General features: G+C 38.1%; 1 protein-coding gene and 1 long non-coding RNA gene across 12 annotated transcripts in view; one reads left to right on the top strand and one right to left on the bottom strand.

Annotated features, from left to right (window-relative positions):
- LOC307186232 overlaps window positions 1-9,184 on the bottom strand; it is a 31,020-nt gene extending 21,836 nt beyond the window's left edge. Inside the window, exons 1-2 of the long non-coding RNA XR_013828281.1 lie at window positions 8,728-9,184; window positions 3,009-3,205 (exon numbers count right to left, since the gene is read on the bottom strand). This is a non-coding gene — a long non-coding RNA (uncharacterized lncRNA). The remainder of the gene's footprint in view (window positions 1-3,008; window positions 3,206-8,727) is intronic.
- The window catches only part of BMPR1B (bone morphogenetic protein receptor type 1B), a gene marked incomplete at its 5' end in the record, with an annotated part of 419,903 nt that overhangs the window by 290,073 nt on the left and 107,382 nt on the right, over window positions 1-22,448 (top strand). The window contains one exon of one of the 11 annotated variants that reach the window (XM_079921145.1): window positions 12,811-12,883. The exons of the other annotated variants lie outside the window; for them this stretch is intronic. Within the exon in view, the coding sequence (XP_079777271.1) occupies window positions 12,811-12,883 (73 nt within the window). Of the gene's footprint in view, window positions 1-12,810; window positions 12,884-22,448 lie in introns of those variants that run through there. 11 annotated transcript variants of the gene reach the window in all.

Raw genomic sequence — 22,448 nt, 5'->3', positions numbered from 1 at the left:
TTTACTATAAAAATGTTATAGTGTTGACACATAATTACATGTTAATAAATATATATATTCATATATATTTATACACACACCTCTTGGGTTTTACTTTTTAAATTTCATATTAATATTTTCAATTTTTTTATTAATTTTGGTTTATACATGGAATTCCTACAGTGAAAATAATGGATTCCTAATTTTTTTTACATTGAAACACACACTTTTGGCACACATTTGCTACCAACAGTGTATCTTTAAAACATTCTAAAGCTCAGAATTATGATGAGTTTCCTTGAGAGTATAGATAACCTTTTCATAGTAGAAGGGATATGTTTATGAGTGTCCCTCCACTAGACTTTTAAGGTCTTGAGAATAGAAACATTCTGTAAATTAATCTATATGTCCTATCTCCCAATGCTCAATGCATAGTGCATGTTCAATGAAATCTTGTTGAACTTAATTGCAGAGAGCTGAGAGAGAAGTGGGCGTTTAAGAGAAGATTGCGGTTGGAAATACAGTTACAGCTGGAACATGGAGTACGTGGAGATTGGTGGGAGTATATGGAATTGGAGAATGAGGCAGGGCAGATGCTTCTGTCTGCAGGTGCTTGGATCCTACAGAGAGGACATTATGGAGCCACTGCAGGATTTTAACCCGCTAATCACTGTTGACAGCATTGTAGAGGATGGGAATGATGCAGGAGTAGGAAATCAACTCTCTGAATCACCCTGGCTGGGATACAGTATCCTGCAAGCCTGGGTTGAATAAAAGTTGTTTTGTTTTTTTCCCTTAAAAAAAAAAAACCTTAAAAACTTAATTCTGGTAAAATACACATACCATAAAATTTACTATCTTAAATCATTTTTACATGTTACAGTTCAGTAGTGTTAAGTATGTTCACATTGTTGGGCAACCAATCTCTAGAACTCTTTTCATCTTCGCAAAGTTGAAACTCAGTAACATAATACATTATACTGAGTGACTTAAACGACCATGGACAATTATTTTTCACAGTTTTGGAGGCCAGAAAGTCTAAGATCATGATGCCAGAACATTCACTTCCTGGTGAGGACCCCCTTCCTGGTGTGTAGATTGCTGTCTTCTTGCTGTCTCCTTACCTGGCAGAGAGAGAGAGAGAGAGAGAGAACACAATGGAGCTAGCTCAGATCTCTCTTCCTCTTCTTATAAAGACACTAATCCCATTATGGGGGCCTTACCATTATGACCTCCTCTAAGCCTAATTATTTCCAAAAGGCCCCACCTTCAAATACCATCACATTGAGGGTTATGGCTTCAGCATATGAGTATAACAGTATTTATCTTTCTGTGACTGGTTTATTTCACTTAGCATAGTGTCTTTAAGGCTCATCAGTACTGTAGCATGTGTCAGATTTTCCTTTTTAAGGCTGAATAATATTTCATCATATGAATATACCACATTTTATCCATTCATCTATTGTAGAGTTGCTTCTGCCTTTTGGCTGTTGTGAATAATGTTGCTATGCACACGGATGTTTAAATATCTTCTCAAAATTCTGCTCTCAGTTCATTTGGGTATTTATCCAGAAGTAGAATTGTTGGATCATAAAGTAATTCTATTTATAATTTTTTGAGGAGTTATATTGTTTTCCATACCAGCTGCACCATTTTACATTCCCATCACCAGTGCACAAGGGTTTCAATTTCTTCACATCCTCCCCAATACTTATTTTGTTTTTTTGACAGTAGTTATCCTGTTGGGTATGAGATGGTGTCTCATTGTGGTTTTAATTTACATTTCCTTTGTGATTACTGATGTTGAGCATCTTTTCATGTGCTTGTTGGCCATTTTTATATCTTCTTTGAAGAAATGCCTATGTAAGTTCTCCACCCATTTTTTAATTGGGTTGTTTGTTGTTGAGTTCTAGTCACTCTTATATATTCTGGATAATAGCCCTTTATCAGATATATGATTTGCATGTCTTCTTCCATTTCCTAGCTTGCCTTTTCATGATATTGATTGTATTCTTTGTTGCACAGAGGTTTTAAATTTTGATGTCCAATTTATCTAGTTTTTAAATTGTCTGCCCTTTTGGAATCATATCCAAGAAATCATTGCCCAATGCAGTAATGTGAAACTTTTCCCATGTGTTTTCTTCTGAGAGTTTTATAGTTTTAGTTCTTATGTTTAGTTCTTTGATCCATTTTGAGTTAGTTTTTGTATATGGTATAAGGTAGGAGTCCAGCTTTACTTTTTGCATGTGGGTATTCAGTTTTCCCAACACCATTTGTTTAAAAGACTGTCCTTTCCCTGTTGAATGGTCTTGGCAACCTTGTTGATGCTCTGTGTATACTGCTGGAGCAGAGGGTAAAAAGGGCCTTTAGCACGTGGAAATGAGGTAAGCACCTAAGAGACAGAATCTTGGGGAGGCACCAGACACTTACTAAATAAGTTAATCTTGAAGGTAATTCCAAGAATGGAATGGTGGAACGTTGTCAGATCAACAACACAGAAAGGAGGGACTTAGGGCAACTTCCTGAGGCAGAAAGAATGTACAAACAATGTTTTGTTTGTTTTTGAAAGATATCTGAAGTAGACAAGGAGGAAGTGTAAAAGGATAAAGATGAATGACAGGCACCTCACCCTAAGGAAATATAAAGTGTTGTGAGGAAGAGAGTAGGCATAAATAGTTATAACACAGGGTAAAATAATAAGATAAATGTCATAGAAGTGGTACCAGTAAAGTGCTCTGGAAGTTTGCAAGAGGAAACAATTACTTCTACTGAGGGAATCAACTGGGTCTTCCTGGGTATATTCATCAAAATTTCTCAGTTGAAAGCCACAGAAACCAACTATGATTAATTTACACAGAAAACAAAGTTGTTAAGAGGATATTTGCTAGTTCACAGATTCTCCAGGAGGAAATGAGAACCAGGTTTGGAAGAGGCATAGCCTAGAACAGTACTTAAAATTCCAGCCCAGCGTTTATCTTGTAATAAGGACACCATCGTCACCACAGTTTGGCATAGACCCTACCACTTACCCTGCTCACATCGTCAGTGCGCGATCCAGATGCTGCCCCTAGACCTGGTGCTGTTGCAGCCTGTGGAGAATGAACATAGCTGCTGCTCCCACCAGCGCTGGTCAGAACGGATGCCCTGAGGTCTTCGTTAGCTTCATGTAAAGTCTGGGAGAGGTACATCTGATTTGGAAGATTTCAGTCATGTAGTCATGTCCTACCTGCTGGAGAGGTGGAGAAAGTGAGTCTGTGACTTTTTTTTTAACCTTCTGTTTTGGCAGAGTTCTGTCTCAATCAAATGGAAAAGGCCCAAAACGTGGGAATTGAGAAGGGCTCTTAAAGCCAGGTGGCTGGAAAGTATGGTAACATCCACCGAGCTGGGAGAGGTAGAATTTGGAGTGCTGTAGGCGTAGTAGTAATACTTAGTTGTGCTGTGGTAGTTGGAAATAGCTGGGTGGCGGTTCAGAAAAAAGATTTAGTCTGGTAGTCGAAATGATATTAGCTAAAGTCTGGGCGTTACAAAGGAACACATTTGAGAGAAGAGATCGTTGGGAAAGAATCATGGTTATCTATGTTTATATGAACATGAGAGGAAGAAACTTGGATGGGTAAAGCCCTCATTATGAAAACCAAAGGAAGAGCTTCTAGCAAGTATTGTATTTGTTCAATTTACTTTTAAATGAATGAGCCTTCTAAAAAGGGAAGTAGAGGCAATGCCTCATGTTGCCCAGGGATGGAAAGGATAAAGACTAAAGAAAAATTCATTGGATTTGTTGAGTTTTGAAAGAATTTCATTAGAATGGTGCAGGTAGAATTCAGAGGGAAGATAGAGCTTTATAAGGAAAAAGTAATTGGGATGAGAGTAAGGTGGCAGTAAGGGTCAGGTACTTTAGGAAGAGAGAGATAAGGCTTGTCAAAGGAAATACTTGCAAAAAAAGATTTATCGAGCACCTACTGCATAGTCACTGTTTTAAGTGCTTGCAGTATCCAAGTGAACACAATGGGCAAAGACCAGGCCCGTGGGGTCGTTACATGCTAGAGGGGTGAGGGAATCAGTTAGCAATAAATATAGTAAGTTATTTTAGAGTGGTTAGAGGTGATAAGTGGGGAAAACAAGTAAGGCAGCATACGAAAAATGTATTGGATTTGTTGACCTTTGAAAGAAGAATTTCATTAGAATGTTGGGAATAGAGGTCCAGTAGGGACAAGTAGAGATTTGGGGATGGGGGTGGTTGTAGTGATATGAGGAGTGGTAGGATAGGCTTCATCGAAGTGAGAATGGAGCCAAGACTGGAAGGAAGTGATGGAGGAAGCTAAGTACGTATCTAAGGGAAGAGTGTTTTAGGCAGAGGAAGAGGAGACACAAAGCTCTGAGCTGGAACACGCAAGGTGCATTTGAGGAACAGAATGAGGAACAGGGAGAATAGGAGGAGAGGGTGCCCAGTGAGATATTTGGAAGCCACCTCTTATGTGACCTTGTAAACCACCATGAGGACTTCGCAAGGACATCAATAAGCATCTACTCGAGGACTGACAGCTCTTTGATATTTTTTCGTAGCCCACTATGGGGTTAAACTAAAACTTCTTGTACAATTCAAGACTTCAAGCTTGCTTTTCTTAGGCTATTTTTATTTGTAACAACTTCCAGAAAGAGATAATATAAAAACCAATACAAAGAGATAATGTTACATAACAGATGCAGAGTGAGGCAAGATTCTTTACTGAAGAGGCAGAAGGTAAACTATGATGAATGATTTATATGGGATTTTTTTTTTTGCCTTAGAGTGAAGTAAACATTTTCTTGTTCAATTGTCAATTTCTGATTATATACATATCATTTTAATGAAAAATCGAACATCCTTTTTAAACAAGCGTTTCTAAAAGAGCAGCTATTGCTTTTGAACTTCCTCTCTTTCCCTTTTTTTCTTTACACATCCTTCGGTGGAGGCGCTAATGAGATACACTGAAGACTCAGTGGAAATTTTGGCGACTGTTTAAATCAGATTGGTCATCTTAATGGGCCTTAAATCAATTTTTAATTTAGTTAATATCAGTTCAAGTTGGATTTGCATGAAATTAATGCACAATTGACTCTAGGACGAAATAAGAGTAGAGTGATATTAATCCTCTTTACAAATTGATTTTTAATTTTTTTAAAAATAAATTTATTTATTACTTATTTTTGGCTGTGTTGGGTCTTCGTTGCTGCGCGTGGGCTTTCTCTATTTGCGGTGAGCAGGGGGCTACTCTTCGATGTGGTGTGCGGGCTTCTCATTGTGGTGGCTTCTCTTGTTGAGGAGCACGGGCTCTAGGTGTGTGGGCTTCAGTAGTTGTGGCACGTGGGCTCGGTAGTTGTGGCGCACAGGCTTATTTGCCCTTCGCACGTGGGATCTTCCCGGCCTAGGGCTTGAACCCGTGTCCCCTGCACTGGCAGGCAGACTCTTAACCACTGCGCCACCAGGGAAGTCCAAGAATTGATTTTTAATGGAAACTGTGTTCAGGTTTTTATAATGGCTAGCAAGAGATGCAGAGAAGTACTAGAGGTTTTTATTTTCTGCTTAGGGGTGCTTTAGCACTAATTTGATAAAAAAGATAATATCCTTTGGAATAGAGCTTCAGGTAAGACAAGTTAGTGGCTTCTGTGGTTCATTATTTTACCTGGTGCATAACTTTAATACTGAAGAGTCTGGGGCCAAAGTGTTAAACAGCAAAAGCCCTTTTCTCACACAGTTCCTTGTAAGTGGGGCAAAGTAAATCGTCTCAGCAGCCTTCTCATGGTGTGAAGAAAACAGCTTTTTTGTTAAAACAACCTCACAGTCATCTGGTGGAGAGAGGAGTATGTTACACAGTTCTGGTGACTTTGCTCATCTACTTTTTCTTTCTACCGAGTCCGCAGAGCTGCCTCACTATACCTGCTGAAGCACAGGCCGACTCAAGGGAAACAACTCTTCCCTGAATTCTGAGGCGCTTCACTCACCTCAGTCACTTCACTGGTTGATAATACCTGCATTGAAGGGCTGCTGGAAAAGTTAAAAAGATACATACAAGACACTGCTTTAAATGAGTGACAATATATGTTTTAAAATTATAATTAATATACTTTTTATAAACCACTAATACATGCTAGGGGAAAGTTGCATCTCTTACTGGATCTGAAACCCCTGACCTCTGAATTCACTGCTGTGGCTCCCAGAGTGTCTATTGTCCCTGTCAGTTGTCCCCCTCCTCTGAATTGACAGGTTTGGGATCGAGGGTATCTCACCCCTCTTTTGCTCCAGCCTGTAGCATTTCTGGCAGTCATGTTCCCTGAATGAATCTCATCAGCCCCAGTGTCTCTGAGTCCTCCGTCTACTGAGTGGCTTGTTTCTGCCCCAGTTATTTCTTGCAGAGCAGAAGCATATGGGTCCCTAGCTAATGAAGTACTGGTGTCTGATCTTATCTACCTAACTAGTTCCGGGCCTCCTTGACTCAGGCACGCTCAGTGTTCTCGTCTGTAAATGGGAGCGATACTGCTTGCTGCACAGGAGGCAGTGCGGGTCAGTGAGGCAGTGCATGTTAGTGCATAGCCTAGTGCCTACACAGTAACTACATAGCCTAGTGCCTAGACAGTAAGCTTGCCAAGTGGCATGTATCATCATTAGCAGCAGCATCCTATCATCTATCTAGAAATAACCTATTTATCATCTCTGCGTTCCTTACTTTCCAGCTCCTGTCAAGACATCACCCTCCCATTCAGTTTTAGCTTCTGGTCTGAGATAATCATGTTGACCAGGGGATGGATTTCTCTATAGTGAATAACATAGAGAATAATCTCAGATTTTATGTATTACCTGGTTCCCTATTACTAGTGTACAAGTGTGACTTTATTAGCCTTTAGTTGAATCACACCGAAACCAGGTATTACCTGAACAGAATTATGCCTGTGTGGGGTTTAGGAGTCCTGGGGCAGTCTGGAAGTTTGTTTTGTTTTGGTAAATTCACTGTTAATTTTCATTGGTAATTTAATTGTGTAAGTTGCCTTTAATTCTCTTCTACCGTTAATTGCTTTTTGTGTCTAGTCTTCTTATGTGCAGTCTATACACATCCTTGTTATGTTCACAGGCTGACATGAGCTTTAAAAAAGAACTCTGCAATCTCTAGGTAAATGATACTGTCTTAGATTTGAGATATCATTCTGTTAGAAAATTCCATGAAACATCTTGCTCTAATGGGTTTGATTGTGCTCATGGTCAAATTATGCGCTCTAAGTACACAGTGTTGTGGCGTTTCAGGACAATAAAGTTCGGGCTTATTTGTTCTCTTTCAAAAGCTGTCTCAAGTACCTTTAATGAGTTGTGGGGAGTAGCAGTGATAAAAGACCAACATTGAAAGCGTATATCAGAAGATATTATCATGTCTATTTCATAATATTGGGGCTGTAGCCTATTAATAATAATCATATTTGTATTAGGTAAAAATGGTTTATGCAGTTGATTGGTGTTTAGTTCACATTAAGATATGTTGAGAGTATTTCATAACAAATACTCTCCTACTTTTACAAACGCCTCAAAAAGTTTGTGATGATGGTTGTTATAAAAATTCATATTTTTAATTTTTTATATATATCCTTATTGAACAGTTATTTAAAAAAAAATCAATCTGCTAAAGTCATTGAAACCTGGTTTATAAGTAAAGGTTTTGAAATTTTAAAGCTGAAGTGAAATGTGGTTGTCTCTTTTTATTTGTGTGTGAATTTTTTTGTTGCTAGTGGTAACTATAGAGAATTTTTTTTTCAAATAGCACCCTTTTAATAACAATGGTCTCCCCAAATATACTGTGGCATAGCTTTAAACTTTATTAAGTCTGTCTTGGACTCCCCCTTCCTCTCCCTGAGTAAATGGAAGAAAAGTTTGGCAGGCTTCATGCTGTGCACTTGATTGATGTCCAGAACATCTGAAGGACTTTTGTGTCCTGCCTGCTCTCCATGAGTGCATAATGTGTGAATACTTAAAGAAGGTCAGCCCTTATCACATGTAATCTAGGCCTGAGAGCAGATCAACAGTGACAATCATATCCCGTAAGTAAGAACACAAATCATCCTCTACATGCTTTAGACAAGTTGTGGGATATTTTTTCTCTCTTTTTACCCCTTCCCACTCACGGGAGACCTTGGCAGAGCAACGAAAGCAGAGAGAAGACGTGCTCAGAATAATGTGTCACTCCTTGGAGGGAGGAAGGGATTGTTTATTTGTAATGATGTGATGGTCTTTCACTGTGCAGCTGAAGGGAGCTTGGGCTGTTAATGACTACTGATGTGGAAGATTGCAGATCAGAACGGGGTGGGGAGGCAGGAGGCAGCCCGAAGCAGCCTGAAGTTGTGGCATTTGTAAACTCCAAGTCAGGAATAAAGCTTTTGTACACTTGAGTTCTGTTGTTTATTTTTTCTCCGGTAATGGAGTAACTTTTTATATCGTTGTGTAAGTGTATAGCTGAAAATGAGAACAACAAAATGGATTAACCAGTACAATTCTGAACACGCTTTTCTATCCTTTGCACAACGAGTATGAAAGTTTGAAAACTGTTTTACTGCAAAACTCTATAGGATGGTAGGGACCTAAAATGCTACATATAGCTTCTAATAGGAACAAGGAAATAACAGTTGTTTTTATGTGCCTGTGTTTGAACAGAAGTTTAATTTAAAAGCAAATGTTGTTCCAAACAATATTAGCAGAAATCTTCAAGTATTAAAGAAAATAGCACTCACCTTATTTTTCTCATGAAGACTATTAAGGATATTGTTGCATTTTCTTATATAAAAGGAAGATATTCTTCACCTTATCTCAAAAACTTTACTAGTTTCTTTTGACATGTAATCAGCTTCAAGAAGTAGTTGCAGTCATTTCACACAATGGAAACTGTGCAGACGCCTCCAGAAACCAAGGCATTGCTTCCTATGTATGTAGGATAAAACCAAAATCAAATTAAGAGCTGGAAGGCCCTTCCTTCCCAACGTCTCCCAGTCTGCTTTTCTAGCCCAGTTTCGCTGCTCTCCAGGCATATCCGGTATCTCATGTTCTCTGCAAACATTGCTCTTTTTCTTGCTCATAAATGTCTGTACTGTCTGTTCTCTTTGCTTGGGATTCCTTTGCCCTCTCTTCACCCAGTGAATTCCTACTTATCTTTGAAGAGCTAGTTCAAATGCCTCTTCCCCACAAGTCCAATCCCCATCCCCGGCCAGAATTAATCTTTGTTTATGCGCTGTACTTTCCACATTCCCTCAACATAGCAGGCCGTCACTGTATTGCCTTGTCATTATTTGATTATATGTTTGTCTTCACCCATTACAGGGTAGGTTTTGTCCTAAAGGCAGGTACTGTTTAATGTTCTTGTATCCCATTCACTAGACACAGTCCCCCAAATACAGTTTAAAAAGCTGTATATATACATAAAATCATATATGTATGTATATACGGAGGGTTCTGTGTAGAAATAAGTCACAAATCGATGTTGTTAAAAAGGTAGTCTCATACTTTAAAACTGTTTCATATATTTCTGCTTCAATTATATGATAATTTAATAAATGAAATAAAAATAAAGTTATTAAGTATTTGTCTTTCCGGGTATAATATGAACTTTAAAAACGTGTCCTTGTTTTAGTGATCACATTACTTATGACAGGAACAATTTGGCAAATGTTACATTAAAGAAGCTTATTGTTAATAAGGGTTTTTTGGTCAAGGGGCAGAAGAGTGATTAGTGAGAGTTGTCAGGAAATTGACCATTTTCTGATGTCCTCCTATGTTCTGGGCACTGTATTCAGTAGTTTTTGTTCATTTACTTGTCTAATCTGTATAACAATTTTAACAGTTAGGTAATGAGCAGATTATAGACCAGAGAGTTTAAGTAATTTGCTCAAGATTATACAGATAGCATAGAGTCTCTCTCTACTTTACAACATGGACTCCGTAAACCTAGAATGAGTGGGTCTGTGTAAGAATTCTACAAACGATATATAGCAACGGCATGTCGTACTCATATTGGTAGTACTATCTGTAGTCTTTCTTTTCTCTTTCCTTGCCCCTCGCACGTGTATATATTCAGATTGCGACCTTTCTTTTGATACTCTCTCAGAGCTTTCTTTGAAGCCTCATTTGGTGTGGACTTGAAGGTGAGTGCGCTAAATCATACGCAAATCTGGATTTTCTTTTTTTCTTTTTCTTTTTTTTTGCTAAGTCAGATTTCTGATCTACATTATACGATTTTTTTAAACGTCTTTTGAGCCTATTTGTCTGGAATCTAATTATGCATTTTATAGAACATCTCCTTCATTGTTGGCACGCAGCATATATTAAAGGGAATTAATAGGGCTACCTCTTGAATTTCGTAGTAGTATAAGTGAGAAAAGAAATCTGTATTACCAAAAAGTTTGACTCAGTGGAAACCTCTCCTCACACTTCTATCAATAATTTTGACTTCTACTCACGTAGTTGGAAGTTTAGGTTCAGAGTCTCATCCTATATTCTGAAATCTTAAACCTTTTTTTTTAAAAAAAAATTCATTAAGCCAGTCCATGCTCAAAAGCCTTTTAGTTATTTATATAATATAGCCTAAACGTTGTAACCTGCATTCGGAGTCCGGCACAATCTGCTTCCACTCTGTCCAGCTTTCTCTCCAACCATTTACTAATAGGTGCTGTCTGCTCCAGTAAGATTTTTCTTCTCATGCTGTTGCACAAATGAAATATTTAATCCTACCTCTAGTCCTTGCTCACACAATCTCCTCTCTTTTCATCTACTCTGTCTCTGTATAAATGCAATTCATATTTTAGCATTCAGCTCTGCCTCCAGGTTTTGGCCCAGTCTAATCCATCCCTTACTCCGATTTTCTATCTTCATTCCATTTGAAGACACTTCATCTTAAAATAGGTGATGTTTTTTTACTTAGTTCTCTATTGCATATATAGTACCTTTTCTGTGGTGTTGTAAACTTCTTGAGCACGTGTACTTCAGCTAGCACATAGTACAAAATTAGAAATAGTTGCTGATGTGGATTGCTTTGACCTGAATTAGGATTCTGGGGAGAGAGAAACTCTTCTCTCTTGATGCTGTGAACCGTTCATGGATGCCCATATTGGGAAAGTATGAGCAACGAGAGCTGTCCACATTTTAGCCATTCACTATTCGCCCTGGAGCTCAAGGCCGGGTTCCAGATTGGCAGGGGAGCCATGTTGTGATGTGGCCCTGAGCCGAATATAGAAGGTTTGAACAAGAGATTCAAGCAGTAGAGCTGGATTTTTGTGTGCGGTTCACTTATGTTGCCCCTCTGTTCCTGATCACTCTTATTCATTTTAGTGTGCCTCAGTTTCCCTTCTTAGCTAAAGACTACCTCATTTAGCACCCCCAACTTATATTTTCCTGACAAGTAAGTTTCATGGATTCTGTGAAATGCAAAACGTGTAGTCTAAACTTAGGATATTCCAAAATTTTTTATGTGATTAAAAATACTGTATTTCTGTTAAATTCCATCTCATGAAACTGAGTTGAGGGTGTTGGATTGATAGTAGTATTGGTTAAATCCTAAAAAGCGATTGTTGAACTACTTTAAACTGGAGAATAGATTTGAATGCCACCTACTAGGGTGGTGCTGCGAGGTGCTGGTGTGTGTGTGGAGGGGTAGGCATGTCTCTTAAAAAGGAGAAGCGAGCAGAGATTTTTTTCCCAAGAAAATAGTTCTTAAAATTTCAAGTAAACACATTCTCATGCTACCTTAGATATAACCACGGAGCTATGTCTCTGCTCTCATACTCATAAATCCTTTATCATGCAGATGGATTAGGTTTAATAAGTACTTCTGTTTGTATCTGTGGTGATAGTGTAGTTTCTACACACACTGACAATTCATTTATATTTCTTGCTGTTCTTTTATTATCGATAGTTCCCAGAGCAAAACCCATAGCCCTTTAAGATGTTCTTTAGTACTGGAAACGGTCACTCAGAATCTCATGGAAAATTAAAATATTACAAAATGTTCATAGTTTACATTGAGGCACAATTATAATTAACATCTAAAAAAATTGAATAACTTACCTTGGTTTTATTCACATAATAAAATTGGTTCAGTTCACAGTACTTCTTTTTTTTCTATATAGGAAACTTCAAACTATAGTCATTTCAAATTAATTAATTTAAGTGAGTAGCCTAACTGAAATATTCATTAAGGATGGCTTTTTACAAGTGACCCTTTTTTGTATCTGTGCATTTGATTCAAAGGCATTTGCCTCATTATTTAAATGTTGAGGTCATGTGAGAAAATGCCATAACACTTGGATGTGTTGCAATATTTCTATCATTTTATCAAAGAAAAAAAATTATTTCTCCTTGTCTGTCGACAGTTCCCACGGACTTACAATCCTTAGCAGAGAAAAAAAAACCTTAGCAGAAGAAATAAGTAATTGCATGTCGGCAAAGCATAGGTGTGTGTCGGTCTGGAATCTCTCCACAGCTGCCCGGGAGGTGCGGGGACTTTGGCGAGGCCAGTACAGAGCAAAGTCCCGCCTGTGCTGGCCCTTGTGTGGGCAGCTGGGTCAGGCTCCTTTCTTAAGAAAACAGTCTGGCTCGGGGTCCTCACCACCCTTTGTTGTCCTCCCCACGAGGTGATCAGTTGAAGTCTCCGTGGTGACAGAACCAGTTTGTAACAGGCTTGTCTTTCACGGTCCTGTCTAGGGCTTGCTGCAGGCTTGCCGGAAGCTCTGACAAGAGTGGCAGCAGAGGAGTCTCAGTTGAAAGAAGGAAAGGCAAGAAACAGGAGGCTTAAACAGGCGGGTCACATTGACGACTCTCCTGCTGCAATGGGTTGGCTGGACGAACTAAACTGGCAGCTTCACATTGCCTTGCTTATTCTTCTGTCTATGCACACGAGGGGTAAGAAGACCAGTGCCCCACAGTACAGTGCTGACAGGGGGCTCCGTTAATGGCTGGTTTCGTGGTTTTTATCACAGAAGGGAAAGTTCAGGGCAGAAGTTCAGTGGCTAAACATTTCCAACCCCCATCCTCCAACTGCTCTGTAATTTTACTACTTTCTGTATCATGGCAACGCTTTCTCGATAGTGTGTTAGAATAGTTTTAAAAGGGATGCAAAGTTTCTGTTTTCTCTAGCAATTAAGAATTAAATGCAATCTAGTTTGGAACTTGGAGTATGAAGTTGATTGTCAACATACGGTGACAGTTTATATGTGAAGAATTTAAGAAAACAAAAATTCTAATAAACTTGTTTTGATCATTTTAGTTTGAATACTGTTAGATTTTTTATACATTAGCTAATTAACTTTGAAGTTCATTGTCATTTTTATATGGATGCATTGAGTGAATCTGTAGTTTTATAATGGCAATAATTGTAATTTGTGAATATGTCAGATGTTTATCCATATTTAAGAACAGGGGCTTGCTTAGTGATCATGTTGTCCAGGAGAATTATTCTTGTATACAGTTGACTAAAGGATGGCAATTTTAAAAAATTATTTTAACTAAAAGAGTAATTATAAAAGTAGGTGAGCTATTTTCAAGTTAGAAGAAAGATAACGAATAGGAAACAATTATCTGTGACAGTGATTTGCAACAAGGGAGTCACAAGGTTGGAAATAAGGAAATAGCGGCTTTATAAAATTAAGCCAGGTGACAAGGGAATATGTATGAGATCAAAATGCATTTACAGTTCACCCTCATATACCTGTGAATGCATTTTATAGAACCAATTTGGCAATACTATTTATTTGGAAGCATGTATTACCAACTGACATGTATTTTGATTGGCACTTAAAGATGAATGTTTTCATAATCTCAGAGTATTCCATGACACTATTTAGGTATTGTGGCTTGGCTCCGTGAAAAGTGCTTTTAATTTCTGGTATAGATAAGTGTAACTCAGAAGGAGTTTTGTGTATTGATGTGAAGGAACAACATGTAGTTCATTTACTTGGTTTGCTAGTTTGTTTTCCAAAAATTGTTATAATCTGGTACCTTCTAGAAGAGATAGAAAGACCTCCGGGAAACTTTCTTAAGAATGTTCCAGGAAACTCAAACATGATATATATGAGGTGAAATTCTTATTCCTCTACTCATGCTACTGCTGTTTCTTGATTTCCTAAGGGTAACTTTTCATTCTCTTTTAGCATTTTCCTTGAAACATATGAATACCTGAATTAATTATTGAGTTATGTCAGTCAAAAGTAAAAAGGCTGTATTTTACAGATTGAATTGTTGAATCATAAACGGTAGGATTAGATTACACCTTAAAATAGTATTGTGTAGTTGGTTTACTTTTCCAGTGAGAAGGTTGAAGCCCAGAGACATTCCCTGCTTTCTTCTACCAAGCGTAACCTTTTTAACTCCCTGTCCAGAGCCCTTTCGCGTGAGTGCCTGTGTGCGTCTGTGTGTGTCTATCAGTTGATTCTGTAGCATAGTGGTTAAGGGTATGAACTCCAGACCCAGAATGCCTGAGTTTGAATCTTAGCTCTACCACTTACTAGATGTGTAAACTCAAATGAGGTGTCTTATAGGTGCCTTGATTTCCTCAACTGTGAAATAGGCATAATAATAACTACCCATAGGAATGATTTGATTATTAAATGAGTAAATACACATAAAGCATTTAGAATAGTAACTGGTGCATAGTATTGTCTGAAGTTTTGCTATTAGTATCATTAGTGATAATGTTAATCTATGCAGGAATAGGAGACAATCAATCTGGAAATGTAAACTGAGACAAGATTTTAAAAGAATTCTGTAGCTCATCTTAGTGTGATTAACATATGAATCCCAATTTATATTCCCAGCTTTGTCACTAGTGAAATTTTAACTTTTTTTTTTTTTTTGAGGAATTTCTCTACCTGTAGCCTTATAAAAAATAAGTTTCATGTTTGTTTGTTTTTTATTTTGCCTGGATGAAAACAGAATGTGCTGTAGACAGGGACTATAAGCTCAATCAAGACTAAGCAACTTTGACTATTGAAGTTAAATATTCATTGACAACTTGTAATGCTTTATGATTATTAATTCTGCGTGTACTTCAGTGAGAATGATCATCACAAAGATAGGTGAATATGAAGCACAGACAGAGGAAGTGGTCGTGACTTCTTAAGTGAATGGCAAAGCCAAGATTAATGTACTGAGACCTCAAATACTCATTTAAAGTGAATGTGTTTCAAAATGACAACTTGAGACCTTTGGAGAGTCTGTGCTTCAGGCTAATACAAATATTTAGTTATTTAAGTATATGGAAACCTAAAAGTTCTAAATGGAAGGAATACGTACAGTATTCCCATTCTACTTTACATGGTACAAAGCTCTGCAAAGTCACAATCAGTGGAAAGGAGACCGCTTCACACGTGGAACAGAGTAGCTAGGGTGGCCTGTGGGCGGGGGTGGGGGGTGGGGGGTGGTGTGGTGTGATTCATCAGCCTAAGTCTTATCATTGCTTATATCTTATCTTCAGTGTTTTACTTGAAAAGACACAGGCTTAGAAAAAGGGAAGCAAGGGTACATCTTGGTAGGTTTTGAACTTTGTGTTTTTTATATTGGCACATTGTGGTTCCTTCAGGAATGCATTTTTTAAAACTCGGGATCGTGAAATGTGGAAATGCCTTCTTCTAAAACTGAAAATATGACCTGTGATGGTGAAAACCTGTAGTGTTCCTCTCTACTTCGAATGTAGTATTTTAAAGATTGAGCTCTTGATACCACCTTGCCCCTTTATGCTCAAAACACAGTGGAGAATTACAGGCAATACTAATGGATACAGTGCAATGAGCAAACAGTATCGAGGCATCATTTTGGTCACTACCGTTCTTCTTAAGTTCTGCCAAAGGAATTTAGTGAGGTTATAAAGGTGATAGATTGACAGACCTAAAAGCTAAAGGACTCTTTCTGTTTGTTGTTCTAACACATTGGTGGCAACAATGTGCCTTTCCTGACATGGATGGGCCTCATGCTCTGGCATTTAAAAAGGTGAGGTTTTATTTAGCTTCTTGTTAAACGTATATGTGAAAATTTCCACAGCACCCTGCCCTACTGTAAAATCAAGGTAATAGATTATTACAGCAATTAGAATAAAATAAAAATTGGCAGGCAACTTTTGTTCTTTAGGAGTAATTCTATATCAACAAAGAGTTCCCGGAAAAAAAGGCGAGATAGGAAGTAGGAATTAGCTCTTTTGGAATACAGGAAAATCCCTAAACCCAATGAACAAAAGCAGGTCCCAGTCTCCGTGGCCCCTGCAGTTTTATGTAACCCAGATTTTACATCCTGCTTCTTCATTGCCAGGTCGTATTCCGTAGGTTTCCTATTGTAATATTTGTGTTTGAACTGGTTGGCACTAATTTAAAATTTTTTTTTAATCTGTTAAGTTTTTTCACTAGAATTAAGGCAGATAGGAAATGCAGTAACAGGAGAATAACAAACATGGCTGTGAATGTGTAGTTTCAAAATTAAAATGGTGATATTGCTCTAGGGTGTCAATTTTTGGTAATTTAAAAAAAATTTATTTATTATATTTATTTTTGGCTGCGTTGGGTCTTCGTTGATGCGTGCGGGCTTTCTCTAGTTGCAGCGAGCAGGGGTTACTCTTCATTGCGGTGCACGAGTTTCTCATTGCGGTGGCTTCTCTTGTTGCGGAGCACAGGCTCTAGGTGCGCGGGCTTTGGTAGTTGTGGCTCGCGGGCTCAGTAGTTGTGGCTCACGGGCAGTAGAGCGTAGGCTCAGTAGTTGTGGCGCACAGGCTTAGTTGCTCTGCGGCATGTGGGATCTTCCCAGACCAGGACTCGAACCTGTGTCCCCTGCGTTGGCAGGCGGATTCTTAACCACTGTGCCACCAGGGAAGACCTTTGGTAATTTTTTTTTTTTTTTTGCGGTACACGGGCGTCTCACTGCTGTGGCCTCTCCCGTTGAGGAGCGCAGGCTCCGGACGCGCAGGCTCAGCGGCCATGGCTCACGGGCCTAGCCGCTCCGCGGCATGTGGGATCTTCCCGGACCGGGGCACGAACCCGCGTCCCCTGCATCGGCAGGCGGACTCTCAACCACTGCGCCACCAGGGAAGCCTTGGTAATATTTTTAAGTGGAAATGATCCTCGTTACCATATGGCAAAATATAGTGAAAATCTGAACTGTTAGACGGACACAGCTGTTAAATGCATAAATGTGGTTCTGTGTTTAAAATGTTTTCTACTACAGCTCTTATGTGACACTTCCAACAGTTAATCTCTGGCTGTTAATTGGCAGTAACTGCACACTGTGGTGAGCATCACAGATGTAAGAAATTTCACCTGTGGTAATTTACCTGGAAGGAAAGTGGCTAAATTATAGTTCTCAACTTAAATTCTGCAGAGTAGATTGGATAAGAGACATTCACGTAACTATTGAGTGCAAACTCACATTATTTGGTTTTACCTTTTGTTATGAGAAGTTATCCTCTTTAAATATGTAGTGGTGGCAACCATGTATGTAAAGCACACATATCTCTCAATATCTGTGCGTAGATAATTTAATCTTTAAATTACAAATACTTGAAGGCTTCTGGAAGAATCATAGTATTAGAAAGATCAGAGTAATTCACATTCGTTTTTATTTTTGTTTTTTTTTTGGTCTATGAGTCAATTGAATCTGAAATAACATTTTACCACTCTTCTATGGACTTAGAACTGCCAGGAACAAATTTGTGAATATGTTTTTTCCCCTCACTTTCCAAATGTGGATTTATTTTTAGAACTCATACAGGACATTGGGCAAATCTTTAAGTAAGACAAAGTACTGACAATTAAAATCAGCTACATTGTCTATCAAGCTTTCTTATGCTACATTTTAGGTTTAGATGGACCCTTTTGGTCTTGATTATTATATTCTCTTCCATCTGTAAAACAGTTACTCTGCCCATCGTAATCGGTGTGTGTGTGTGTGTGTGTGCGTGTGTGTGTGTGTGTGTGTGTGTGTGTAACTATTCATATTAAAATATCTACCTACGATTTTGTGACTATGAGCTCAGAATAACCTCGTTCTTATTTCTGGGCCCCAGCACTTTTCCTGTAACACTGGAGAATCTGGGGCTTTTGGATTAACTGACTTCTTGCTTGATGTCATCTCTGTTGCATTCCTTCCATAATTAGTTAACTTCCATATTAATTCATAATGTGTATAAAATCACATTGTTAGTATTGATATTTTTTGGGGCAAAAGAACAGAAACTTAAGTAGAGGAAGAAGTCGAATGAAGACATAAAGAAAAGCTAAAGGAAACACAGGCCCCGTGGGGCCCAGAGGACATTCCCTTCTTCCCTCTGGATGTCTTTTCCCTTTTTTCTGTTTAAAGGTCTTTAGCAGACACTCCTTGCGTTGTAAAATCCAGACCTTTCTACGGCCTTCCAGGCTTGGCATCAGCGAGGCCCTGGCTCACCTCACTGCTCAGCGGTTATCAAGCCTTTCCTGTCCAGAATGATCCAAACTCCTCTCTCCTCAGGTGTTTCACACATGCTATTTCCACAGCCTGGAAAGTTCTTTGCTTTTCTACTCTGCTTATCCATTTGCTTAAATGTCACTGAGTTAACTTTTCCTTAGCAATCCAGATTAAATGAGCTCCCCTTCATATAATCCCTCATTGTAAGTTTTATTTCTCTTGTATGGTACATATCATGATGTATCATTATACATGCCACTCTCCTGCTGGAAGCTCACCTTCTTAGAGGAAAGACCACGTCCATTGTATTTATTGCTGAATCCTCAGTGCATAGTACAATACTTGGCGTATAGAGGAGTCTGCCTCCTTAGACATACTCATTATTTTGCACACGACCCAAAGTAGTGTCTGCATTTCCTGATATTCCAAGACCATTTTTGCTTAGCTCTCCAGAGTTAACTGATAAATGTTTCACTGTTTCTTATTTTTAACTTTCTGGAGAGAGAATTTGATTGACTGCTGACCCTAACAATGATGGAATGTAACCCAGGTGGGATGTGTAGTCACTCAATACCAAGATGGTCACCAGACAATAACAGATACAGTGGGCAGTGGAAGTTTTTTCTAGAAGAGGTTTTGGGTTAGGTTGATAATCAGAAACGTCTAGTATAGCTGCTACTGTCATTAATAATAGCAATATGAATACTTCTAGTATTCCTTTGTTTATAATGAATTCCTGTTGGCTACTAAGTGACTTATTAGCTATATGTGTAGAAAAATTATAAAAAACACTTTATTTTTACGTGAACTTTGGTATCCAGGAAATGTTACTACCAAAATTATGGTAATATATTTCTGTAGTTTCTATAGAATTATTTTAATAGTAAATGGAGGGGTATGATTTTTGTTGTTGTTGTTGTTCTTTAAAAAAAAGATGCTGAAGAAATTCAAGATATCGAGTGGTGGCAAAAAATAACATATGAAACAAGTAATGTACTCTCTTGGCAGACTTTAGTTTTGTCGTATTGTTACATACAACTTTTACTCCTTTATTGAAACAGTAGTTGCAAACCTTATGTCTCACAAAGAACATCTCATAAATTTTGCATTATGATCCCTAAAAGGCCACAAGTTTGTGGCTAGCAGTATACATCTTTCATTTGATCAAATTCTGGGAAATTGAGTGTCTGAAACTATGCTTTTGATCCCTTCTGGAGTCCAGAGGAGAATGAACGTACATATCGAATTCACTTTTTAGAAACCTTGAGTACACGCAGAAAACTGGCTTTGGTGCATAGGTTTTTACTGCCTGAGAGTATCCTGTGGTCATAATGTGGGAACATAATGTCCCCATATTCGACTTGGTATCTTCACAGTTTTAATGGGAGTTTTACAGGTAAGGAATCAGTTTTGCATCAGTTTGGAACTTTTGTGATACGAGAACTGCATTGATAAGATATCAGCCAAGTGTAAGACAATTTAATATAATAAGGCATCTTAACATTTTTTATGGTTATTTCTGTTTTCCTTTAACTATAAACTATGCCAAGGCCAATAGTATACAGCGTCAGAAAATGTGAGGCCAGGTTTGTTTTATAAACTTTGTATGAAGTTATCTTTCTGTTACTGTGTTTGTAGAAATATTCATGATCAAACTAGTCTTTGCTAAAATGTTTACCTTTATTTTGATTTCTCTAAAAGAAAACTTAAGACAATATTTTTCAAATCTGAAAAAATAATAACCTGCCAGTTGTAATCGTGTGTACTTAAAATGACAATGCACTCTTTTATGGAGCTAAATCTCAACTGAATGTTTGTCTTGGTTAGAGTTAGTATGCTCAATTGTTTATTGCTTTTGAATTCCATTATGCTTTTCATGTTTCTGTTTTGAAAAAAGAAAAAGGTTAATGTAAGAGTAATATGCTGTATTTGCCCTTTAACTATTAGCTCATTTAAGTCAGGGAATGTGCAGCAGTTCATTGGAGGAATATTTGAGTGGCTCTGAGTTTAATTTAGGCTCTGAAATCAGCTGAGTTATTGAGCACTGTGCAGTGACCTGGAAAACAACAGAAAAAGTGTTTCATTGTGACATGGTAACAGAAGGGTAGATGCCACTTAATTGAGGTTCCTAAACAAATTGCCTTTTTACTTCCATACTTTCTTGTACATATGATACATGTCCACACACATGTTTTTTATATGTATGTTTTCATAGGATTATGACAGTTTATTGAAATTGGAGAATATCACTAAATATTTCCTACTTAATTTCCTATGCCCTGGGTGAAAACATGTTCAAATTGGGGAATGCATTTAAATGAAAAGGACCCTCATGCTAAATCACATGATTTTACAGGCATAAGACATTCTTGGGCATTTTTGGAGATTGTTTTTGGACTGAATTTTAAAAATATACACTAAACAGTTTATTCATAACATGCATTTTAATAGCTATTATGAATATTGTTAATCTACCCTACTTAACCTCTTATAGTGAGAAATATAAAAATTTTCTGTCCTTTTTGGTTAAGTAGACTTAATGACAAACATCTTGCAAATTAGATTTTCATATATTTCATCTCTTTCTTATGCTCAATTTAATCTATCAAAGCCACACATTGTAGAAGACATCTGGTATTGAGCTTAAGCAGCTGGGTTTCATTTGTAAAGGTTTTGAGCAAAGTTTGGTGCTTGCCAACAATAATATAGCCGTTGGCCAATGTGTTTTCTTTGTGGCAGCTTGGTGCACTGTGGCAGGAGAGACCAGAATTCAGGATCAGTTGATTTTCCTCCTCTTTCTGGCTTCACTGGAGGGACTTGAGGATTTTATGCAGATGTTCCTGTGAGCTGAGTGAGGGTTTGCTGCAATGGCTATTGAATGGGAATCAATTGACGAGCCGTGTGTAATCAGCACTGATCCATCTGAGAAACAAGGAGTCTGCAGTTTTCCTCACAGCGTGGTTCAATGTACTTCCTACATCACAGTCACCATAGGTCACTTTAAAGATGCAATTCCCTATACCCCATCCCAAATCTACTAAACCAAGTCTTTGGGAGCTGAGCCCAGAAAGCTGCAGTTGATTAAGCTACCCCAAGGGATTTGGTACACACGGGATTAGAGTTAATAAATTTCAGTTCATTCTTTACCTGCAGGCAGAAGCTCTAACCCCCTTTTTCTGACCAAAAGAAGAACCTATTTTATTAATGGTATTTAAAAGGAATTGTCAGAATTTTTTTCAAAAGTAACTTACCCACATATCTGGTTTAGATGTCCTTTCATAAAATATTACATTAGTATGACCTGTTGTTTAATGAAACAGTTGTCCTAGCATTATTAAAATATTGCCACTAATGATAAAGAAGGGGTCATAAGTCTTCATTTACTTGGAACAGTCCAAATCTGGAGTGAAGGATTTCTTGCAGAGTGAAACAAGAAAGTGAATCCCAAATTTCCCATCTCTTTCTCAGGTACATTAATTAAGTAATTTCTGTATCCAGCTTGTCATTGGACACCTGGTAGGCTCTTGGAAATCTTTTCAGAGTTTGGCTCTATTAGCTACCCTCAGAGAGCACCATACTCCTGAACCCTGCACCCACCTCCAGTTATATTCAACATGTTATTCCCAATGCAAGTCGTTTGTCTTTGTAGCTATACAGGCAGTTTTGGTGACTGTTCTGAAATAAACCAAGTCATAACTCGCTTCTTTGCTTCTGCTGGAAAAGTTCTATGCCAGAATTCTTACCTAGTTTGGTATTCTTGTTTTACTGGTCCTGAGTCCAGAATTGAGTTTTCCAGACAAACACTTAATGAGTTCCAGGGCAATATGGAAACATACCCAGGGAATGTGTGGTCTGAAGTGAGGATTGCCTCTTTGGAAGTTAATAGGGTAGTGACTGTCTGTTGTTGAAATGTCATTAAATGGAAATGTACTTTTTACCGTATCTTGCTTTGGAAATTAGCACTCAAGATAGTCACTTCTTTAGAAAGTTCCTGCATTCCCTCAGGAACTGGATTTAAAATAAACACACACACACACACACACACGCA

The sequence above is a fragment of the Stenella coeruleoalba genome (assembly GCF_951394435.1).
Source record: "Stenella coeruleoalba genome assembly, chromosome: 4".
NCBI lineage: Eukaryota > Metazoa > Chordata > Mammalia > Artiodactyla > Delphinidae > Stenella > Stenella coeruleoalba.
The sequence above is the reverse complement of the archived record's forward strand: the minus strand, read 5'-3'. Positions and strand labels throughout refer to the sequence as shown.